The sequence below is a fragment of the Panicum hallii genome, chromosome 9 (assembly GCF_002211085.1).
Source record: "Panicum hallii strain FIL2 chromosome 9, PHallii_v3.1, whole genome shotgun sequence".
Taxonomy (NCBI): domain Eukaryota; kingdom Viridiplantae; phylum Streptophyta; class Magnoliopsida; order Poales; family Poaceae; genus Panicum; species Panicum hallii.
The window spans coordinates 47,445,980-47,471,458 of NC_038050.1; the positions used below are offsets into that span (position 1 = coordinate 47,445,980).

The 25,479-nt window shown below is 46.8% G+C and overlaps 1 protein-coding gene and 1 pseudogene across 1 annotated transcript in view; both read left to right on the plus strand.

Annotated features, from left to right (window-relative positions):
• Positions 1–18,232, plus strand: part of LOC112873092 — a 41,086-nt gene extending 22,854 nt beyond the window's left edge. The window contains exons 5-9 of the mRNA XM_025936118.1: positions 15,774–16,286; positions 16,367–16,590; positions 16,675–17,038; positions 17,275–17,610; positions 17,693–18,232. Of these exons, the coding sequence (XP_025791903.1) occupies positions 15,774–16,286; positions 16,367–16,590; positions 16,675–17,038; positions 17,275–17,610; positions 17,693–18,232 (1,977 nt within the window). The remainder of the gene's footprint in view (positions 1–15,773; positions 16,287–16,366; positions 16,591–16,674; positions 17,039–17,274; positions 17,611–17,692) is intronic.
• A 175-nt stretch (positions 18,233–18,407) lies between these two features.
• Positions 18,408–19,593, plus strand: LOC112873093 (annotated as a pseudogene).
• The last annotated feature ends 5,886 nt before the right edge of the window (positions 19,594–25,479 follow it).

Below are 25,479 nucleotides of genomic sequence, written 5' to 3' on the forward strand. Positions count from 1 at the left end.
AGCTCGGAGCATGTCTTCAAGAATTTGGTTGGCTCGCTCAATCTTACCATCAGTCTGGGGATGATATGCAGAGCTTCGAATTAGTTTGGTTCCAAGAGCAGACTGCAATTGTTCCCAGAAGCGTGCAATGAATTGGGCCGCTTGATCAGAGATGATGGTCTTAGGGACACCATGCAACCGAACAATATGATCAAGATAGATTTTGGCATACTTCTTAGCAGAATAAGTGGTATGCACGGGAAGAAAATGAGCAGTTTTAGTAAGTCTATCAATGATTACCCATATGGAGTCATGTCTTTGGGACGTGTTAGGAAGACCGACAATGAAATCCATACTAATGTCTTCCCACTTCCATGATGGAATGGGTAGTGGTTGGAGTGTACCAGATGCTTTAAATGACTGGCTTTGACTCTCTGGCACGTATCACACTCAGATACATATTTAGCAATTTCTCTTTTCATCCTAGTCCACCAAAAATTTTGTCAAAGATCTTGATACATTTTGGTACTACCAGGATGAATAGAGAATTTGGATAGATGTGCTTCATTAAGGATTTGTTTACGAAGTTGATGATCCTTGGGTACAACAATACGATTGTTGAACCATAGAACTCCTTGATGATCAGTGTGAAAACACTTATATTTGGCTTCTCCCTAAGATAATTTTAACTTGATAACTTTGATACCTTCATCATGTGATTGCGACATGATGATTTTATCTTGAAGAGTAGATTCGATAGACAATAGATTTAGACTACCTTGAGGAATGATCTCTAGATTGAGTTTTCTCATCTGATTGCAGAGAGTGTCATTGAAAGTTTCTATAGATAAACAATGACAATGTGCCTTGCGGCTAAGTGCATTCGCAACCACATTGGCCTTGCCAGGATGGTAGTGTACCTCAAGATCGTAGTCTTTGATCAGTTCTAACCAACAAATTTGCCTCATATTTAGGTCAGCTTGGGCAAAGATATATTTGAGGCTCTTATGGTCAGTGTAAATGTTACACTTGGCGTCCATAAGATGATGCCTCCAGATCTTGAGAGCATGAATAACTGCTACCAATTCAGGATCATGCGTTGGGTAGTTTTGCTCATGATTCCGGAGTGCTCGGGATGCATAAGCAATGACCTGGTTGTTTTGCATAAGAACGCAACCAAGGCCAGTTCCAGAGGCATCGCAATAGACATCAAAAGGCTGGGTATTATCTGGCTGAGCTAGCATTGGAGCGGTTGTCAGAAGTTTTCTCAAGGTGTGGAATGCTTCATCACACTTGTCATCCCAACGGAACTTAACCTCTTTCTTAAGTAGCTCAGTCATGGGTTTAGCTATCTTGGAGAAGTCTGGAATGAATCGGCGATAGTATCCCGCCAATCCAAGGAAACTTCGAATTTGATGGACTGAAGTCGGAGGCTTCCAATCCATAACATCCTAGACTTTGGTTGGATCTACCGATATGCCTTCACTGGAGATAGTATGTCCCAAAAATTTCACACTATCCAGCCAGAATTCACATTTCAAGAATTTGGCGTAAAGGCGATGATCACGTAGTCGTTGAAGAACGACACATATATGATTAGCATGGTCTTCTTTAGTCTTGGAATATATTAGAATATCATCAATGAAGACCACGACGAATTTGTCAAGTTCCGGCATAAAGACTGAATTCATGAGATACATGAAATATGCCTGTGCGTTAGTGTTGTCGGTCAAAACCCACCGGCGAGCAGCGACAGGCAACACTAGGAGCCAGGAGGCTTCCGGGACTGCTGGTGGGTCCCGGTCCCTCGGTCAACGGCCCAGAAGTCGGGCACACGCCCTGGCTTGGTGAAGTGCTAGGCGTGCCCCCTGACCTATACCTGATCAGGAAGGTGTAGAAGTCGTTCGTGGGTTATTTTCTGCATGCACAGCCATATCAAACATTAGTCCGAGCCGTGATTGGCTCTTACAATGACCCCGAGATCAGCTAAAGAAGCCGATGGAGTCACTGTACTAGGTCGGACCTTCGGGTACCTTCCAGAATCAGCTAAAAGAAGCCGATTGCCACGTTTAATAGATCGGATCTATTAACATGGGAACGTTTTGTACGAATCCAATAGAAAAGATAAAAGCATGCTCTGTAATTGCCAAGCTAATCCAATCTTCGACGGTAAAAGCTTTCACTGCATAACGGAACATCCTACGCATGGTTAAGCCTAACGAACATGAAAGATAACAATACGCTAACCCGAAGAGAGGCCTAAAAACCAACTAACAAGTCGATTCCCGGAACAATCCCTCATCAGGTTACCATAAGGCACCAAACATGCAGCCGGAACATTTAACCCGTTTGAAGGGCCTAATCATACAGATGTTAAACCAATTCCTTGTAACACAAAGAACTACCATAACAGATTAGATCTACTAAACAAGAACAGAGCAAGGCGCTGCCCTTGCACCTGAGATCACGTACAAGAGCAGCTAAACGATCATGAACATCAAGCACAACATGGATTTACCATTCAAAACCAATGCATCATCATAATCGTTTAAGATAACTAGTGTTACTCGCCATCAAAAACGTTTCAGTACGAGAAACACAAGGATAAACAGATAAAAACAACGCTACTCCGACCAAGCAGAACATGATCGGAGCAGCATGTCGATTACCTGGAGAAAGCCCTTCGGGAAGGGGTGGCGATGCGCCGAGAGTTTGTTGTGAATGATTGATTCCTTTATTGAATCTCATGATACATATTTATAGTCCGGAGACTTGCTCTTTTCTAACTAACCCTAGCTGATTACGATACAATCTCTAATTTACTATATTTAAACTATCCTTAGATACACGGCCATCCTGGCCCTTGACACGTTCGCACAGAAGCCGATTCGCAGACCATTACGATGATTTCCTTCAGCCCATGTTGCTCTCAGCCCATCTCTTGGCCCAGTCAAATTATGGCGATAACACATGCCCCCCTGGTTTTGGCAATGATAATTCCGAAACCATTGCCTCTTCGACTTCTCAGGCTTGTGCACGCACATACCGCTCCCAATGCCATTGGACGCGGCCCTTCGACTTCCGAGGCCTGCACGCGCGCGCTGCCTTCCAATACCACCAGACACGTCCCTTCGACTTCTCCCTCGGGAACTGCGATAATGCCGCTTCGCCTTCCATCTCTGCCTTTATAAACTATCATCAGTGGATTTATTTCTGTCCATCTTCTCTCCCCGTGTATTAGTCGCATCAGCACACTCTGCATCCCCGACAATGGCTTCCTCTTCCTCTGTTTCCTCCAATTCCCCTTCGTCTTCTTCCATCATCTCCATCACTTCTCCTGACTCCGAAACCTCCAGGGAGGCGACGCCGGAGTTCGATCCAATAGCTTCGTATGAAACTTTCTCTCCTCTGCATTGGGACGCAGAGGAGTGGGACTTCAGCACTTGGTCAGAGGACGATGAGCCCCTGACTGACGATGAGGACCTCCAGACTCTCCTTCATGGGGACCTGGACGAAGGCGACGACGAAGATTCCTGGGACGATGATTTCTTCTCTTCCTCAGAAGAAGATGCCAAGGACACTTCCACCGATGATGACTCAGCAGTAGGAGGGTTCCTGCGTGGCGGATCATCGACTTCAGAAGACACTAGGGATGCCAGCGACGACTCCAGCGATGATGGTGGTGACAGCAACAGCACCAGCGGCAATGATAGCAGCAGCGACGATGACACCAGCACGTCCCCCCCGTACAAACGCCGCAAGATCTTAGGGACTTACTGGTGGTAGTTCATAGGGTCTTCCGCCGTTGTGCGCATAGCCGGTAGATCGGCTTCTTTTGTAATAATTTCTTGTAAATGAACCCTTTTGTTTCAGCAAGCCAATGCTTGAAAATCTAATCTTCTAAAGTCCGATGGCATCGCATCGGCCTCTTTCCTTGAATTGCCGACTCCAATCTCAAACTTTTCTTTATTTCGGATCAAAAATCCCCAAGAACTCGAGTACCCTTCGAATGATCTTGTTAATAACAAGAGTACTCCGCAGTCGACTTCTTTGCTTGTTGTTAAATCTCGATCCCCAATCAGGTCGAAAAATATGAGTACCTAGAAAACCCCGCAAAGGAGTCGAACCTGTTCTTTTAAGATCAAGAAACACCTGCAACCATCCTTTCTGCTTTTATTGAAACCTAGGATTTGCAAGGCCCGATTATTGCTTCTAAAGTCAATGGTTTAACATCAGCTGTTCAACCTTCAGCTCTGTGCCCGGACCGGCGCTGCTTTTCCTTTACAGATCTAGCTTGCTCATCTCATTCCACCTTACAGCCTGATGCATCGCACCGGCTTCCAAAGTACCCGATAGATATTGTCCTGCAGCCTAGTATACCACGAGGCACCCGATCAGATCAACTCGATGTACCGCAAAGTACTCGATTATGTCTTGCAGCCCAATGTGTCATATCGGCTTTCCTTGCAAATACCCTGATTGTACTGGTCCATAGCCTGATGCCTTGCATCGGCTTCATTACTTATCTTCCCACATGCTTGGGAAATATTTCTTGAGATGCTGACAATTGATAGCCATCGGAAATTTAACCCCATCCAATTCTTCGAGCATGTACGCATTCCCTGGTAGAGCTTGATCAACTCTATAAGGCTCATGCCAATTTGGAGACCATTTACCATATGTCGCATCCTTAGTCCCCAATGGTAACACCGCTTCCCACACCAAATCCCCAACTTGGAATTCCTTCGGTCTAACCTTCTTGTTGTATGCACGGGCTACCTTAGCCTTATTTTCCTTGATCTTTTCCAGCGACCAAAGCCTGAGTTCTATAATGTCTTCCACATTGTCGCTCATTAGCGCTGCATACTCTTCAGCAGTCAACTTATTCTGAAACTCTATCCGTCTTGAACCGGCCGTAATTTCCCATGGCAATACGGCCTCTTGCCCATATACTAAATGATATGGTGAAGTTCTTGTTGCCCCATGGCATGAAACACGATAAGCCCATAACGCTTCTGATAATACTTCATGCCAACGCCGTGGATGTTCATCAATCTTCCTTTTGATCAACTTTTGATCAGGCTCTGATTGGACGCTTCGGCTTGTCCGTTTGCTTGAGCGTAGTATGGAGATGACCTGATCAATTTAATCCCCATGTCGGCAGCGAACTTTTTGAATTCATCAGATATAAACACCGACCCTCCATCTGTTGTAATGGTCTGAGGAATCCCAAACCTATGAATAACGTGTTCCTTGATGAAATTGATGACGTCCCTCGATGTTACTGACTTTATAGGAACAGCCTCTACCCATTTGGTAAAATAATCTGTGATGGCCAAAATAAACTGATGGCCTTTACTTGATGGAGGATTAATCTTACCGATCATGTCCATGCCCCAGCCCCTGAATGGCCAAGGTTTGATGATAGGGTTCATTGCTGATGCTGGTACTATCTGTATTTTTCCAAACCTCTGGCAGGCCTGGCATCCTTTATAATACTTGAAGCAATCTCCAGCATATCAGGCCAATAATATCCTGAATGTCTAATCAACCATTTCATCTTGTGAGCTGATTGATGAGTACCACACGTCCCTTCATGGACTTCATGTAAAAGCCGATTGGACTCAATCGGCCCCAAGCACTTAAGTAGTAGCCCTTCTAGGGTCCTGTAGAACAAGTCATCCCCTATCAGGACGTGCTTCATGGCTCTATAACGTATCTTCTTAGGTGCCCCCCGAGCCGGATCCTTCAAGTAATTGAAGATATCGGCTCTCCAATCCCCCTGATCCAGCAGGTTTATTGGAAAATCAGCTCCATCCGCCGTGGCCTTGTAACCTGAAGCCATCTGGGCAAGATCATTTGCCTCGGAATTTTGTACCCTTGGTATCCAGTAGAAATTTATATTTCTGAACTGGGCCATTAGCTCCTGGCATTGTCTCCACAAGGGAAACAACAACTCGCTCTCACATCGGTATGTCTCTGTGAGCTGAGAGATGACCAGTTTTGAATCCCCAAAAACTTCTACTGCTTCTGCTCTAGCTTCAAGAAGTAACTCCATACCTTTGTGCACCGCTTCGTACTCGGCTAGATTATTGGTGCAAGGTGTTGGCAATCTGATCAAAAAGGAATATATTGCCCCCCGAGGCGAGACGAGCAAGATACCTATGCCGAAACCATCTCCACAGACTGACCCATCAAAATACATTGCCCATGCGTGGATGGAAAGCGCTGCTATGTCTGAGCTGGTCCTTTTCGCAATGAGGTCAGCCAGCGCCTGCCCTTTGACTGCTTTCGCAGGCTGGTACCGGATATCAAATTCTGATAGAGCGAACATCCATTTACCGAGTCATCCTTTCAACACCGGGGCCGATAGCATATGCTTGATAACATCTGATTTGCAGATGACAATTGTCTCGGCAGAAAGCAGTATGTGGCGGAGCTTCGTACAGGTAAAGAATAGACAAAGGCATACTTTCTCAATTTCAGGGTACCTTGTCTCCGCATCTAGCATCCTCCTGCTGAGATAAAAAACAAATCTCTCCATGCCATCCTGCACTTGTACGATGACCGAAGCAATGGAAGTGTCACCCACTGACAGATAAACATAAAATAGCTTACCCTGCTGGGGTGGGACTAACACATGCGGCTTGGATAAATATTCTTTTATTTCTTCGAACGCCTGTTGTTACTCTGCCCCCCAGCGGAACTCGTCATTAGCTTTAATTTTCACCAACTCCATGAATGGCTCAATTCTTCCTGACAGATTGGAAATGAATCTCCTAACAAAATTTATCTTACCAATGAGTTGTTGGAGTTCCTTCTTTGTGGTAGGTGGCACCATTTTTTTTACAGCTTCTTGACTTTTTAGGCCGATCTCGATTCCCCGTTCATGAACCAGAAAACTCAGGAACTGACCGGCTGAAACACCAAAGGCACACTTCTTAGGATTCATCCTAATCCCGAACTTCCTAGTTCGTTCCAGAACTCACCGTAGATCTCCTAAATGTCCCTCATCCGAGGCAGATTTTACCACTACGTCATTAATATAGATTTCCACCAGCTTGCCGATCAAATCATGAAACATATAATTCATGGCCCGTTGATATGTAGCACCAGCATTTTTGAGACCAAAAGTCATGACCACGTACCCAAATAATCCCACTGCACCTGGTACTCTGAATGGAGTCTTATGAATATCTTCTGGAGCCATAAAAATCTGGTTATAACCAGCGTTGCCATCCATAAAACTCAACATCTTGTGACCAGCAGCTGCATTAATCAATGTTTCCGCAACTGGCATCGGATACTCATCTTTTGGTGTAGCTCTGTTAAGATCTCTGAAGTCTACACAGACTCTCCATCGGCCGTCCTTCTTCTTACAGGTACAATACTGGAAATCCATTCAGCATACCTGCATGGCCTGATGAAGCCTGCTGTTATCATCTTTTCGACTTCTTTCTTGACTTCTTCTAGGACTTCGGCCTTCATTTGCCGTGCTCGTTGCTGGAACGGCTGAAATCCTGGCTTGAGAGGGAGTCAATGCTCAACAATACTTCTATCCAACCCGGGCATCTCTGTGTAATCCCAGGCAAAATAGTCCGTATATTCTCTCAGCAGTATTATCATCGCCTCTTGCAACTCTGGATTTAACTTTTTGCTGATAAATGTTGGCCGTGGCTTATCCCCAGGACCAATATCGACTTCTTCCAGCTCGTCAGCAGATGTAAACCCATAACCTAGCTTCCCTTCATCCATCAAGTCAATTCTGCAAATAAACAAAGAATATGAAGCAGAAGGATTTGGCCGATCGCAGGGATCGGCTGACTTGTTCTTTGCATTAGTTTTTATTATTTTAGAATCACATGGCCGGCTGCTCGAGCAGGCCTCTTTGCGATCATTATAACAATGTAACATGGATGACAAAAACAACTCGATTCTATTTTTTGGGGGCCAATCGCGGGGATCGGCCTTTCCTGTTACTTTCCCATCTACTCCATAAGGCCACTGGATAAGACCAGCCTCACCCCATTTTTTGTAGCTTCCACGCGGTCGCAGCCCTCCAAGCTAATCCCTGAGATCAGTTCCTAGTCCTCCACGTCCCAGACACTCATGGCAGCATGTGAAACTTCAACAGAGTCATCCGCATGGACCACTTCTACTTCATCTCCATCCCATTGAATCAGACACTGGTGCATTGTAGAAGGGATACAGCAATTGGCATGGATCCAATCTCTCCCAAGCAGAACGGTGTATGAGCCCTTGCTGTTGACCACAAAAAATGACGTAGGGACAGTTTTACCTCCTACCGTCAAATCCACAATGAGGACTCCTTGCGCTTCTGAAGTTTGTCCGTTGAAGTCGCTTAGCGTGATGTTGGTTTTGATCAAGTCCCCAACAGAATGCCCCAACTTGCGCAGCACTGAATACGGCATTATATTTACCGCTGCTCCTGTATCGACTAGCATCCTGCTGACAGGCTGGCCGTTTATGTACCCCTTGAGATATAACGCCTTCAGGTGCCTGTAATTCTTTTCTTGGGGCTTCTCAAATATGACTGGCCGTGGCCCTATGTCAAGCTGAGCCACTGGCACCTCCTCATGTCTTGGTGCATGAAATTCTGCAGGAAGAATAAGGATGTGTTTGGTTGGAGGGATCGGGTGGGACGGAACCGTTCCATCCCATTTTTTGGGTTGTTTGGTTGGTGGACAAGGTGGAACCGATTGGTTCTAGTATGGAATATTCCATCCATATGCGGAACCATCCGGTTCCAAAAAATTGGCGGTATGCGTCCGTTCCGGATCGAGCGTGTCCAGCCCCGCGTCCAAAACTCAGCGATGCAGACACTCTTCTCACCGCCCCCATCCCGAATCCTCTTCACCGCCTAACCCCGTCGCCCGAGGGCCGCCGGCCGCCGGCTGTCCGTCCTGCCTCCGGTGAGATCTGCCGCCTCCCCTCCTCTGCCGCCGTAGATCTGCCACCTCCCCTCCTCTTTTCCCTCTTCTTCCTCCTCCTCGTGGCTTCCTCCTCCTCTACAGCGCGGGGGGAGCAAGGGTGGCGCGCGGGCCGTGAGGGAGCAGGGCGGCGCGCGGGGGAGCAGGGTGCCGCGCCGGGCCGAGCAACGCAGGCCGCTGGGGAGAGGGGGCGGCACGCCGGGGGAGCAGGGCGCCGCGCGGGGGGAGAGGGGACGGTGTGGCAGAACCAACCTGAATTATACCGGCTCAAGTATGCGAGTCCATTCCTGAGGGCTCCAACGTGCTTCAAACGGTATAATCCCTTGGCCTATCGGGTAACGTCCCGATAAACCACCGAATACAGGATCAAATAAGGTTACCTCACACGAAGGTGAGTCCAGAGATACAGTCACCATCATATTTTACATCACAGGGAATTACATTACAAGAGTTTCCAAAAGTAGTTTGAAGTTTCAAATTTAGTAAAATTATTACAACTGTTAAAGTGAAGGTTCTTGGCAGCGGACAACGTACGCAAAGATTTACAACACATCGTCAAAATGGATGTCATGCTAAGCCCGGGCACGACATCACTCGGTATCATCAGTGTTGGCCGGGGACGGATCCCATTCCACGAACCAACCGTCTGGAAGAGCACAGGGCCAAGGCAGGGGAAAAGTAGGGTCTTCAATGACTTTACCTGAAAAACATATAACTAGCAAGACTGAGTATACTAATACTCAGCAAGGCTTACCCATTTCATGGTATACTTAGCCATGTAACTAGACTTATGAAGGCTTATAATGGTTCTGGGTTTAGTTTCAGCTGAAAAGCAACAAAGAGTAGATCCTTAATTTCAACTTTTAGCTTTCAAGTTCTATGTGATTATCCATTCTAGATAAGCACCTATAACTAAGCAAGCATGGTATAATCTTTAGCCAAACATCATCTTTGATAACCGTAAAGTTGCTCTTGTTACTCTATATGGTAAAGGGATCAAGCAGTCTCAATCTCCGCGAGAAACGGACGATTCGTGAATCGAATTTCAGCCTTGCAAGGATAAACCTAACTCACACGCTTGGAACATCAAAGGGTCATTCTGAAGCAACCGTTTGCCTTTCATTCCGACTCGTGGATCAGATCCACCACAAGCGACTGTAGGACCATACGCACTTCCAAAGTGTAGGACGTACGCCTGTAGCGCGACTACATGACCGTACTCCTAGTTGCCCAGCAACACGTATTCCTACACGTCGAATCGAGTAACAGGAAGAACCAAAATACGAGTGGTGGGAGGTATGTCCACTCCTCGGGCTGATTGGTTACTAGGCTTGCCGCTTACCCAAAACTCACGGCATGTGGTTAGTACTTTCAAACACTTAACCACCACTACCACACACTGCGACCTTATCAAGTTCAACAACACAGACGGGGTATCATCTCAATCATGATACTTCACAAAACTCCCGTCCGTCATCCTTATAGTGACTGCAGGAATGTAAACATTACAACTCCTATAAAGCTCGCGAGTGACAGGCAATCACCCGACTTCTACCGGTCCTATTAGCCTAGCAGCTAGTCGGACTCAAGTTCTAGTGTTCAGTACATCGGTTCCTGAAATTATGCAACTAGGGTTCCAAGCAATTCCTAAGAACTTAATGCATGGAATTACATAAATAGATATAGATTGCAGTGTAATTAAAATAGTGGGTTATGTCCGGGGCTTGCCTTTATTGGTGGGACTGAAGTCAGGGATGTTAGCATTGTTATCTTCCAAATTTTTGTTCGGGGCTTCAGATAATCCCTTGGTGACGTTCACTTGGTCTTCAGAAACATCCTCTGCAGACTCCTGGGAGATCTCGTAGGTACCGTTTGCGGAAGTAGTCGTATCTACATGCAATGCAATATTACATTCAAAGTGTGCATATGAAACTACCTTACTTTATAATAAAGTTGCAATTCAACACTCATTTAACATGCTACTCACATAACAATCAAAAAGATCAGAAACTAACTTGGGTAGAGCTTTAGTTGGACAACTGATTAAAATCGGCTATTTGTTGAAGGTTCCAATAGAGCCGATGGAAAACAACAGGGTTTTAGCTGATAGAATTGGTAAAGAAGGGAGCTCTCTATACAGTTTTAGGAAATCTGCTGATTTCTGTTTGGAAGAGAAATTGGCAGGAGTAGTTTCTGGATATGAGCAGAAGAGATTAACTGATTTGGTTTTACCTAAGGTTAAAACGACTGATAGAGATAGGAATAGTAAAGGTATAGTGTTTCAAGGATAGAACAAGGAAGGATCTTGCTGATTGGATTATCAGCATGCCTTTGGTCTATCTAATTGGTTGGTGCATTGGTCTTGGCCTTAACCGATGAGGATGCATCAGGTTTAGCCGATTGATGTGCTTTGGTTGTGCTTAACAGAGGCGTGTCTACTGTGTTAGCTTACTGATCTAGGGTGGTATACTTTGGCCTGTGTAGCCGATTGATAGGTACATCGGGTTCCTAATTGATCGATGAAAGCATCGATTACTTTAGCAGAGGGGTGATTCCTAAAGCAGCTGTGTCTTAACTGAGATGTGCTTAAGTGTTATCCTAGGTAACTAGGTGTGGTTGTATCGACTTGTTTACGTCAGCACAACAATTGAGTGACGTACAGCCGATAGGGTTATCTAAGTCAGACCTGTTACAAGAGCTAGGTGGAACAGAACACTAAACTTGGTCTAGGCTGATGGAACCGCAAGTGCGGAATTAGACTGAAGAGGATGTGGCTGATGGGCTTGTGCCGATGAGGATATGTTTTAAAGATGTGCAGCTGATCGGAGTGTGGTTGAGGGTATGTGACCGATAGGTATATAGCCGATTTCCTAGCCGATAAATCGGCTGATAGAAGTGTGTGGATAAGGATGGGAAAACTAAGGATTGATCGGCCATATTTGACCGATATGGGAAAACAACTAGAATCGGCTTGGATCGGTCGATAGCAAGAACCCTAAGATCGTGTGTGCATCTCCGATGCATCGACTATGTGCAGCCGATGTAGGACAGAACAAAAGAATTGTATCGGCAGTAGCCGATATTAGATGGGTAACAACCGGATCGACTAATCAGCCGATGGTAGAAGAATATGAAAAGAATTGCATCGGCTGACAACTGTTACACAGATACATCATAGACTCAAAGGAAACGGATGCTTGGCGGCGGAGCTGATAGCCGATGCTGAAGCATAGCTGCAGAGATGTATTAACTAAGCAGCAGATGCACATGGACTAACAAGGATCCTTATACGAAAAGGACCTTGAGGAAACGGCAATCAAAACAAGGACAAAGTCTTGATGGCAGGGATATGAGCACTCGTCTGATAGGATTAACTAAATATCACACATCTCCACTTGAGACATACATCCTATGATTTACCTTACAGCTATAACACATGCATATAACATAAGGTACAATAAAGCACTCATTCCCTAATACTTAACCTAGACTTCAAATCAAAAACTTTCAACTCAAGATCACAACATAAAACTTATAGATTTTGACCTAAGGTTTCAAACAAAACTGAGTTTGTATTTTTATGAACTTCTTACGAATTTCCCTGGTCGGGGAAAATAGAGAATAGGAAGAAGACGACGATGTTCCGGCAAAGGGGGTCGCCGGCATTAGGAAGATTCAGTGGATTAGGGCAAACCTTGGGGTAACTTTGGTTGTGGAGGAGAACGGGCGGAAAGTAAATTCCCGTGGTGAACAGGATCGGCGATGAGAAGTGCTCGATGGTGACGAGGTTCCAGTGTGGGAAGGATGGCGAGGTGGAACTGGAGAGGTTCATCGGTGATGAAGAAGCTTGCTGGGGATTGTAGTGGGTGGAGGATGGCCGGAGGGATATTCCTCACAGTGACCTGTGGTGGCGGTAGTCGGCTTTGCCACGGCAACGATGTTCCGGCTTACAGGGATCGAAGAGGCTTGATGGGGGTCAAGGAGTTTCTTCGAGGTGTGGTGGTCTTGCTCGAACAATCGGCGAGGAATAGGAGCTGTTGGATGTCGTGGACTCATGGCAGAAGCCGATAGGGCCGGATTGGTTCGCTATACCGACTCCTTCGCGAACCTCAGGGTCCTCCTGCTCATGAACTGAGTCTCCTCTGCTCACGCACGTGTGCTGCTAAAGCATGGCCGGCACACCCGCGTAGCTTCCTGCAGGACCGCCACGCCTGGTCGCATCTCCGGTGCGCCGCTTCTGCTCTGCTCCCGCACCAACAGCCCCCAGCCTGCATGCACGTGGTCGGTTGCCTTGCATACGCACGCGCCTGCGGAAAGAGCCGAGCCGGCCACCGGCAGAGTGCTCCCGCACGCACTTGCGGACGCGTCAGCCCAATTTTGCCCGGACCTCCGGGTCCTGCAACTTCGCCGCCCTCTCCACCTGCTGTGACGCCATCAGGGCCGGCCTACCACCGCCGTCAGTCTTGTGCTGCGTGTCGAACCCGTGCCACGTTGCTCCTGCCTCGACCTCCGCATGGGTGGAGGGAGCTCGCCGTGCCTGGCTACACCGTGGCTCCTCCGAGCTCGTCATGCCCGGTCGCCGCCTTCGCTTCGCCGCTTCTTTTTTCGGCCCACCGCGCCATAACCGCCCCTCCGCCTCCGCGAGGACCGAGGCTCGCCCGCACCAGGCCATCTCTGCGTGCGGCCTCGCTGCCCCCCTGGGCGGGTCTGCCCCGAGCTGCCATGCCTCAGCTCCATCCACGCACGCCCGAGCCGTGCGCATCCTTGGCCCGCGTCACGTGTGTGCCGCAGCTGCTCGTCTACTCAGGAGGTCGCGGGGAGTAGACTCCAAGACGTCGCCGCCGTTTGCCCGGGGAAGGAGCGCCCCAGGCCCTTGCGCAGGAGCTCGGTGCCGGGCCACCTCCGCGCCACATCCACCCCTGCGCCCAAGCTCGGCGCACCCGATGCCTCGCTCCGCACCGCCGGTCCCGAGCCCGCTCCAACGCGCCTGCGCCGCGCCCCGCGCACACCGTCGCCTGCACCGCTAGCTCCCGCGACGCCCGCGTCGCGCGCTGCTCCAGCGCCGCCAGCTTCCGCGCACCCCACTCCAGCGCGCCGCCACCAGCCGCCCGCGCGTCCACGCTCCTGCGCCGCCTCCAGCCGCTCGCCCCCGCCCGAGCCCGGCGCCGCCCGCACGCCCCGCTCGCGCACTGCTGCGCCGCGCCCTTGCGCCCGCTCCAGCGTCGCGCCCACGCCACGCCGGCGCGCGCCTGCGCTGCCGCCTGGAGCCGCGCCGAGCCGCCCTGCGCGCCGCCGCTCGCTCGGGGCCGCTCGCCTCCGCCCGGGCCCCACTCCAGCATCGCTCCTGCGATGACCCGAAGCGAGCAGAGGAAGGAAGGCAGGGGAAAAATCCCTGGACAGGGGTGCCGCCGGTAGAGGAAAAGGAAGCACCAGAGAGAAGAAAAACAGAGGAGAAGGATAAAAGGAATTTCCCAAGGACTTGTTCGTAAATCTAGAAAATTGCAGGGACTTTTCTGTAAAGCATAATTTCTCGTTAATCTAAAACCCTAATGAAGAAATGCCCAAAACGAAAGTTGGAGAGTTTTCCAAACTCTACAACTTTGCTTTAGTGTCCAAATTCAAAAACTCAAAACTTATATCTTTACACGTTAAATTTTGAACAAAGTTGGATTTGAATTACTTTTGTCCTAAAAAGTGCAACTTCATAATATTTAGGACCTAAATGCAAGTATTTATGACACGTCATGATGACGGGATAGACACGTCATAATGATTGGATAGACATGTCATGATAACTTGCACCTTTTACACTTTAGCCCTGAGTAACTTTGAAAGTTACTTTTGTAATTCAAATACTTGCATAAAAGGACTTGTACTTTCATAAAATTACATAAACACCCTTATTTTCACAACTTTACCCAAATTTTTACACAACTCAACACATACATTTCAAATAAAACTTTTGGATAAATATATATTTTTACAGGGAATAAAGTAAGAAAAACATGTTTGCAAAACCACCCTTCACTTATTTTGAAGTTACCCCCTATCCAATTACATTTTGCAAAAACAACCCTAGGTTTTTCCGTAATTATAAAAATACCCTTTTTATGTGCATTTAAATTTTTAAAAGCTTTACTTAAACACACACAAGCTTTACACTAATAAGCACATACTTCACACTAACAAATAATGTGCCTAACTTACAAGTACATGAACTGTCACAGACGGCGCGCGGGGGGAGCAGCGCAGGCCGCGCCCGGCGCGCAGGCCGCGGCGGGAGCAGGGCGCCACGCGGGCCGCGGCGGGGAGCAGGGGAGCGCGGCGCGCCGGGGGAGCACGGGCGGTGCGCCGGCCGCGGGGGGAGCAGGGCACCGTGCGGGCCACGGGGGGGAGCAGGGCGCCGCGCGGGCCGCGGGGGGAGCAGGGCGCGCGCAGGCCGTGGGGGGAGCAGGGTGCCGCGCGGGCTGCGGGGGGGGGGGGGGAGCAGGGGAGCGCGGCGCGCTGGGGGAGCAGGGGCGGCACGCCGGCCGCGGGGGGAGCAGGGGCGGCGCGCCGGGGGGTGGCAGGGGCGGCGCGCGGGGGGAGCTGGGCGGCGCGTGGGGGGAGCAGGGGCGGCGCGCAGGGATTTTGTTATCTTCTTTGCAAATGTTTGATTTTATCCTCTGCCATTGATGCAAACGTTTGATTTTCTTATCTTTTTTGTAGGAACGACCTCCCTTTTGATTGGTAACAAAGGCAATGAGTCGCGAGCTCAAGGTATATATGAAACTTAACATTTATATGTCGTGAATTTATAGTTTGTGTGTTGCCAAATGATTGTATGTTTGTTGTATAATATAGATGATGGATAGTGAGAACCAGCTATTAGTTTTTGTCGCTGCGGCACATCATTTCCTTTCAATGATGGCCTTGGTGATTGAATCTGCAAAAAGAAAATGGCGTGCTCCTGTAGGAAGGATTACTTATGCTCCAATTGATGAGAGGGATAGGATAAGACTCGTTTATCTCAATACTAAGATATGGAGGGATGATGTAACTTGTGTGAACATGCTAAGACTTACTAGGGCATCATTCTTCCGTTTTTGTGAATTTTTTAGAAACCGTTGCCTTTTGGAAGACACCATTCATATGTGTGTCGAGCAACAAGTTGCCATGTTTTTGCGCACAATCTGTCACAATGTTAGGAATAGGGTAATTGCTACCAATTTTGGTAGGTCTAGTGAAACTGTTAGTCGCTACTTCAACAAAGTATTGCATGCTGTTGGGGAGCTACGAAAGGACTACATTAGGCCACCATCGTCAGCAACACCAGCTAAAATTGCAGGGAACCTGAAGTGGGATCCTTATTTTAAGGTTCAGCTCTATCTTCATATCATTTTTCAGCGCACAAGTCATTTTTGGGGTGCTTATATGCTCTTATACTGCTACAATAGGATTGTATCGGTGCTATTGATGGTACACATGTACGAGCCACAGTTCCTAAGGCAATGGAGGCTGCCTTCCATGGTAGGAAAAGTTACCCTACCCAAAATGTAGTGGCAGCCATTGATTTTGATCTTCGATTTACATTTGTCTTGGCCGGATGGGAGGGGACAGCCCATGACGCGTATATTTTACGGAATGCTTTAGAACGACAAAATGGTCTTCGTGTCCCACAAGATAAAAATTAATATGTTAGCTCAACCATTTTAATCATGACATAGCCATGCTAGCATTGTTACACACATCTCCCTTATATGATAGGCAAGTTCTACCTAGTGGATGCTGGATATGGAGCTAAACCAGGATTTTTGCCTCCTTACCGTGGTGTGCGGTATCACTTAAACGAGTGGGGCAACAATCCTGTGCAAAATGAGAAAGAATTGTTCAACCGTAGGCATGCATCTCTCCGCCAAACAGTAGAACGCGGTTTTGGGTCATTGAAGAGAAGGTTCAAGATTCTTGATGATGCTACTCCACATTTTCCTTTTGCTATGCAAGTTGAAATTGTTGTTGCTTGCTGCATTGTTCACAACTGGGTTATAGATGATGGGGGTGATGTGATCATAATTCCGGAGGATGAGGAAGTGCCTACTATTAGCCACGAAAGATCATCACATGGGCAAGCTATTGAACATGCCTTTATGGTTAATTTTAGGCAGGAAATCGCCAATACCATGTGGCAAGACTGACTTAACTCTCATGGCAACAACATGTGATCTATGTATCTTTTTTTTGTTTATGGACCTATGTATCTTTGTGTGTTTATGGACCTATGTATCTTTTTTTTATGGACCTATGTATCTTTGTGTGTTTATGGACCTATGTTTGCTCAAATTTACTTTAGTTTGGTGTTACAAAGCTTCATCCAATGGAGGTAGAGTCCAAAAGTGCTGCTGGGCAAACAGTTTGGACAGCAAGTCAGTCAACCTTTGTGCACACTTTTCTTGCAAACATTATAGATGAGGGCCTCAAAACATCTACTGGTTTCAAGAAAGTCCATCTCAACAAGTGTGCTGAGGCTTTGAATGAAAAGTTTAAACTTAATAGGACAGGTGATCATATTGGTAATCACTTGAAGACATTGAGGAGAAGGTATGTCAAAATCAACCAACTTAGGAGTTTGAGTGGTGCACTTTGGGATGAAGAGCAATACATTATTTCTCTTGATCATGAGCACTACCAGAACCATTTTAAGGTAAAAATGTTGCTGCCATCTTCTATTATAATTGCATGTATTGTTGCTGTCATCTTCTAATAAATATTTTGTTTGTTGATAGAATCCTAAAAACAAGGGTGATGATGAATACATTAACAAGCCTTTGCCTTACTATGGGAATCTAGCGACAATATTTGGCAATAGTGTTGCTACAAGGCAGTTTGCAAAGAGCTCAAATGAACCCCTTGGTGTAGATGCGGATTGCACTGCTGAAAATGATGACAATGGGGCTGCTATAGCGATGACTAATGGACAGGCACAAAGTGATGTAAATGATGCCAATGGGGCATCATGTAGTGCTGCCACTAGACCATACAAGAAAGCCAAGGTTGTGGAGGCTGCAAACGAGAGTTTGGCTGGAGTTTTGGAGCGTAGCACTCAAACATTAGCCAACGCCATCAAGGAAGCTGCTGTAGCAAACCGTGCTTTACCGGAAGGATTGTTTAGCATTGTGGACAATCTTCCAGGTTTTGAGATTCAAGACAAGTCAAGGTACTATGCTCACTTGGTGGCTAATCCTGATATTGCTAGAGCGTTTGCCGACTTGCCACTATTGTACAAGATCAGTTGGATGACCATGTTTATTAATGCAAACTTCTAGTTGATTGCTTGTGTATCTTACTCTAATATGGATCTATGTACTTTTAATTAAGTAGACCTATGTACTATTAATTAAGTGATCTATGTACTTTTTGGACCTATGTACTTTTTAATTAAGTGGGCATATGTGCCTTTTAAATTTGGACTTATTTGTATGTGTTATTATACTTGTGTCAATGTTTAGTTTATGTTTGTATGGAGTATGTGAGGATGATCTAGCTGGTCGCCCTGGAGGACTAGTCCAGGTATCTTAAGCTAAAGGCAGTAGTTCGATTTCACCTGAAAGAATGAAATATTTACCAATAGCTTTTATTGTAGAAATGTGCAGCACAAGGGGGCACCAAATTCTTCTTCATTGTAAACATACAGGTGAGATATTTTTTGGGTGTATAGATGGGATGATACTTGATATATCACATGTTGTACAATGATTTAAATCCTTGCTTATAACCTGATGGATACAGGTTCCTGGTTCAACCACATACAGTTTAGCTTTGTATTATATGATGGATACACCATTAGAAAGCTGTCGACTTTCTTATGTTTGGAGTGCCTTTCCATGTAGGGATCTTGGATTGTTAAGCGGAGTGTGGGCAAGAAAGCTTGCTTAGTTGGACAGGCACTAGAAATCAATTATTTCCGTGGAAGCAACTATTTGGAGGTAAGCTAGAAGCATGTCATATGTTAGCTTTTCTTGTTGCATTCTATGGCTACCCATCCAAACGCAGCAAAGAGTGTATTTTTGGTTACTACAGGATCAGGGGGCAGCTTATTTACCTGCATAGTATGCAGTGTCAAGACAATGACAGCTTCAATTTCTTTTATCACTATTATGTCTTCTATTTCTTTGTTATTCTTTCATGTTATATCTGAGAAGCAGAATCTGACTGAACATCTGCTCAAGCTAATTGTTAATTTCAATTACAACAATGTACGATATGTATAGCAAAGATTTAAGAGGTTGCTTTTGATTTGTTACATATTGTTGTGTCTTATATTTGCTTTTCTGACAGCATCGCATGTTACTGCATAAATATATGTTTTCCGAGATACTAGAAGGGATATTCAGCTCTGAACATCTTTGTGCATAATTTTCAGCTTGGAGTTGATATAGGTTCATCGACAGTGGCACGAGGTGTGGTGAGCCTTGTGCTTGGCTACTTGAATAATCTGGTGATCGAAATGGCTTTCTTGGGACAGGTAACCAACTTGCTTCTAACTTGTTCACAACATCCGTTAGTATAAACATTTGCTTGAGCTTGAGCATGAGCATGTCCGTAAAGGTCACAGAAGAGTTATGCTTCTTTCTAACTTGTCACCTATACGCTTGGTTTCATGGTTTGCCTCATGCAGGGTAACACATATGAAGAGCTCCCAGAGTTCCTCCTAGGTACCTGCCGCCTGAATTCTCAAACCAAACAAGAAATGGAACCATTCCGTTCCACTTAATTCTCGAACCAAACAAAAAACTACAACGGTTCCGTTCCGGCAACCAAACAAGAATCTGGAATGGAACGGTTCCGTCCTACCAGGTTCTCCAACCAAACAGATCCTAAACACCATGTGTGCATCAGCCGATGTCTTCACATCAGCTTTCGACTTCTTGGGTTGCCATACCTTCTAGGAAGAACTAGTCTCCGCTTTTTGGGGGTGGTGAACTTTCTCCGCCAAATCTGGCCGTGCCTTCCTTAATGTTTCCAAGTATTGGGCCTCGGCTTCTTCCAGGTTGCGCAGCCGCTGTACCCTCCGCTTCTGGGACCGATTGAGCCCATCAGGATACCAGCGTGGTCGGTGATACTTGTCCTCCTCCTCTTCTGAATTTCCCACTGTATGTGTCGACTTATCTTGTTCATGGCGGGGTTGCCTTGGTCCCAAATGCTGAAATACTGAAGCACTCCTTGTATCTTGCTTCTGAGAATTGCACTCTGGGCAATCCTCAAGGGTAGGTAGTCTTTTCATACCAGAATCCCAGCAGTATTTGAAGAACGGGCAATGCCAATGATCTTGTGTATCTTCTCGCTTCCTGAGGCGTTTTCCAGTGCGTTGCTCGTACTCTTCTTCTTCAGTCTCACGTTGGAGATGCTGTTGATACTGATACTGGTATTTTCTCAGAAGATGAGAGGAAACCGGTCATTGATTCCTGACATGCCTGACCTGTTCTTCGGTGATATAGTCTCTTTCTTCTTTTTGGGGCCGATCGCGAGAATCGGCCTCTTGTCTCCTTGTATGTTGACGTGATGCACGTCCTGCCATGTTAATACCGAGCGTGAAATCCAGCTGACGACGTGCTGACCGGTCGTACCCTTCCAACATATTTACATTCGGGAATGGTTGGGTATCGACCTTCATGGCGTACTGCCCCAAGATTAATTGGCCTTGCTCAATGGCCGATTGTATTTGTCGCCGGAGTTCCTTGCAGTCATTGGTACCGTGAGTGAAAGAGTTATGCCACTTGCAGTATGATCTCCCCTAGAGCTCCTGAGCTGTTGGGATCTTGAAACCTTCAGGGAACTTCAACTGCTTCTCCTTCAAGAGTAAGTCGAATATCTGTTCGACTTTGCTTACATCAAAATCAAAACCTTTCAGAGGGCCCTATTGTTTCACCCACTTGCAGGGCACGGGCTTTGCCCCCCGTGCCCACTCCACAACTGCGATCTCTTGGTCATCCTCAGAGTCTTCAGAATCTTCAGCGTCAACCATTACTACTTGATGCTTAAACTTGTCATAGTATAATTCTGGGTGACGCTGCTCGTATACCGTCATCTTTTGCACCAGATGTGCCAAAGAGTTGAACTCCAGCTGGAAAACAAAATCTCTGATTGGCTTTACCAATCCCAAAGTCACCAATTCAACTTCCTCCTTCTCTGAAATTCGAATCGAGTAGCATCAATTCTTGACTTCCCTGAAACGCTGGATGTACTCCGCCACTATTTCTCCTCATTTCTGGCGGACCTGTGCTAAATCAGCAATCCCAGCTTCTGCAGCTTCTGAATGATATTGTTTATGGAATTGTTCTTCTAGCTGCTTCCAGGTGTGGATACAATCAGGGCCCAATGATGTGTACCATCCAAAAGCCGGCCCTGTGAGAGATTGCGAGAAGAACCTTACTCGCAATGGATCCGACACCGAAATCATCCCCAACTGCGCTAGATGTCAGCTTACGTGTTCTATGGAGCTGGATCCTTCTGCTCCGCTAAACTTGGTGAACTCAGGTAGCCGATACTTGGGCGGCAGAGCAATCAGGTCGTAGTTGCCTGGATACGGCTTGGTGTAGCTGATCGCTCGCCTTCTTGGGAGAATGCCAAATTGATCTCTCAAAATGGCACTAATTTGATCCACTGCATGAATTCCTGGGGCCGAGTGCGTATGTAACACGCTAATGTAAATTTTCTAAATTTTAATGAATTTATTTTGGCTTAAATAAAATTTCTAAGGTTTTCCTTGATTTATCTTGCATTTAAAGTAATTTTATATCACAAGTAATTAAAACTTACTTTAGGGTCAACATGTTTGTGCATTCATGCTGGTGCATCTATTTTGTTTGTTTGAATAGTTGAGTTTGAATTCAAATCCCATTTGAATTCAAATTGAATTGAGTTGTTTTGAAAAAGAAAAGAAAAGAAGAAAAGAAAATGAGAAGAGCAGCCCAGCTGGCAGCCCAACTCTCCTAGTCCGTGGCCCAAGCCCTTTCCCCCTCTTTCTTCCTTTTCCTCGGGCCCATTTTCTTTCACCGGCGGCCCACTTCTTCCTTTCCCTCTCCTCTCTTCTCCCCACGGCCCAACAGCCACCTCGGCCCAGCTCCCTCAGCGCCAGCCCGAGCCGCGCCTCCTCCCTTCTCTCTGTCTGGCAGCCTGTCCCCACACATCACCTTCTCCATCCTCCCCCTTCTCCCTTTCTTCCCCGGCGCGCAACGCCCTCCCGAGAATCCCGGTGAGCCCGCGCCCGGCCCGCACGCCAATACCCCGACTCTCCCCTTAAAGCTGAACCCTAACCCTCTGCGACTTACCCTCGCCGCCACCGTAGGTAAGCCGCAAGCCGCCCCCGAGCAATTGCTCACCGCCGGTAGGCCATGGGCCGAGCTGACCCCCTGCACACCTTCGGAGGACCTGCAACAATCGATTTAGAGGAACAGTAGGCCAGGAGGAGCCCTACCGCAGCCTGTCCGCGATCACCCCGTGCGCGCTGCCGCTTGACCTCGACGCCGGCACCCCGCACGGTAGCACGGCCAAATTCGTGCCTCGGTGAGCACCGCCCCAATCCCCTCTTGCTCTTAAGGTAGAAGTCGTAGCTTGTAGGCTGGCCCGTGGGCAAAATGTCATCATGACGGAGCGCCGCTGAACGCGCACGGGTTTGCCGCCGTAACAGGAGTTCGCCACCGTGTCGTGCCCAAGCGAGCCCCTAGGTAGATTAGGCATGTCACGAGCTTGCTCCCCGGCCAAGCCCCGCCCAGAATCGAGCCCGGATGGCTGAGATTGGCCAACAACGGCGAAGCGCCGACGCAGGGGCCGTCTCCGGTGAGCAATCACCGCCGCCCGCGCCCCAAACTTCACGGGCCGTCCAATCCGTAGCCTGCGCTCATGATTAGATCGGGTCTCACCCAAAACATAGCCCTTAGATTGAAATCCAACGGACCCGAGCAAAGCATACCGGTTCGGGGCATGGGATAGATCAGAGCCGTCCGATCCAGAATAGGCGATCCAGATTAGACCCAGTTAAGTAAGGGGCTCAATCCGTTAGATCAATATCCTACGGCTGATACGCGTAGATACCGCTTCGCGGAGAGATCAAATCTGTGCCGTTAGAATTAGATCCGGCGGCCCAGATTTAAAGATACCGGTTCAGCCCACCAGTTTTGCAAAAGAGCCCCTGTGTTTTCCAGGAATCAACCCGTAGTCCACCCCTAGTTCAAAAGTAATTACAGTTAGGTCCTATTTTTAAGGTTTAGGCCCCTGAGCTAACTAGAATTAGTACCCGCCGTCCATGCCTCGTGTTTTTTTTGCGTGTTAGACCCTAAGTCTAACCTTTAATTAGGTTTAAGCCCTTAGTTTTTGCGCAGAACCCCCTGGAACTCCTATTTTCTTACAGAAAAGCCCTTGGACCTTGTTTTAACCCTAGTTTTCACGTCTTAGCTCCGTTTTAAGTGGTTTTCATATCCACGTGATCGTTGTGATGCGTAGAATGGCTTTAGACTAGTTTTGTCTACTGTTTCTTTGTATTGTTGTACTGTTTCTTATATTTTGCCATTGTTTACATGTGTGTGCATGTGTGGACCATGTTTTGATGTTTTGATCGTGAGTAGACGTCGAGCCACCGGAGGAGTACCAGGAGCCACCATCTTTGAGGAAGGCAAGTATAACATGAACATCCCATCACTTTTAAATACAATTTCATACTGCATTTTAATTCTGTATGCCTATAAGGACTTCCTAGCCACCTTATCCTTTATATATATACCTTGGGTTGCATTTTGGTTAGTTGTGCTAGGTGTTGCGCTCTCACACGTAATGGTCCTTTTTTTAATTAATTTGATTAATGGTTATATGCAACTTAATTCTGAGAGTGGCCCTCTGTGCTGTGTGCTTGAGTGGCTCACGTCTCCTTAAAATATGTTTTTGTTAGAAACATGGTTTAGGGGGCCAGCACGGTGCTTAGTGCTTGGTTGGCCACTCTCCCTAAGGACCGGTTCATAGAGCGACAACCTGGGACAACCGCGCAACCACAAGGCTGGAATGGGATGGTTTTGACTTACTAATTAGGTCATTTTGGTTTGGGAGTAACTTACCTGCGGGGCAAGAGAGGTGGTAAGCTTCAATGGTCCCTGCTCCTCCGGCTTGGTCTGTGCTGTGTGCTTGTACCCCCGTGAGGTGGGCCCCATCATCGCCGATCCAGAAACCTTAGCGGTTATACCTTACTAACGTGATCCTTTGTAACGGTCTCGTAGTGCGCTTGCTAGTCATCTCACCTAAGGAAGTCTGATGAACAACTAGCGTAGCTCACGACTTGTGGGTAAAGTTGTGCAACCTCTCAAGAGTGTAAAACTAGTATACTAGCCGTGCTCACGGTTATGAGCGGCCCAGATCCTCCATCTGATTAGTGGGGTTTATCTTTGGTGGTTTGGTATGGGTTCTCAGTAGTTCATAATCAATTCTGATTAATTTCTTATGCAACGTGGGTTCATGGTAATTCATCAACTTGTAGTAAATAGCTTTAATAAAATTTTGTCAAGATTAAAAGCTAATGCAGTTGAGTCAGCCAACCTTAGAGCCTCATAGTTTGTGTTATATTTGTTGAGTACAATTTATGTACTCACACTTGCCTTCTCTATCCTTCTGTTCTCTTTGGGATATCTTCGACTGCTGCTCAGCACCAGGCAACATGGAGGACTACATCAGCAGACTTGACAATTTCTAGGCGTTGTCTCCCAGCCGACGTCCCTGTGGCGCCCTATTTTTCATGTATTTATTTTACGCTTCCGCATTTCTCGAACTGATTCTTGATTCGGTTGTAATAAAGATATTCATTTATAATTTATGCGCTCTTATTTCGAGATACGTGTTGTGATGTCTTGATGATTCAGTTGTATATATGCGTGACTTGATCCTGGCGCATATATGATTGCTCGGTTTATGTTCTTATAAATCGGGTGTGACAGAATTGGTATAAGAGCCGTGTCGACTGTAAGATGAAGCCTAGATAGAAATGGTCGAGTCTAAGGACTTCTTTTCTCTTGCCTTATTTCTGCAAAAGTCAAACATTCATTTCTGCTTCTATCCCTTGAGCTCTAAACCTCGATCTGCTAACCCTCTGCGTATTTTCCGAGAATTAGTCTGGTATTTTCTGTAGACGTTGGCCTGCATTTTTCTGTTTGTCTTCATAAGTCTAGGATGCCTTGGCAAAAATACGCTAGAGCGCTTATTTGTTTTAGTCAAGTGGAGTGATAAACTCGGCTAACGTTTGAATATTGAGTGTTTATGATTGTGCAAAATGTTTGATCTGGATTTTTGGTTGATTGCATAGTTTAGAAGTTAAACTTGCTCATGCAAATCGACTTTAATGCAAACCTGAATTAAGTAATCAAATTTGAGTTAGGCCGTTGGGGGGTAAAACCGTACACTCTTTGCTCTCTACTTTATCCTGCTAGAGTTTCTTTCCAGAATCGTACGATATCTGTCTCTTATAAATTTCATTCTGCTGCAAACAGATGGTGAACACTAGGAGCACCGGCAACGGTTCTGGCCAGCAGGGGCA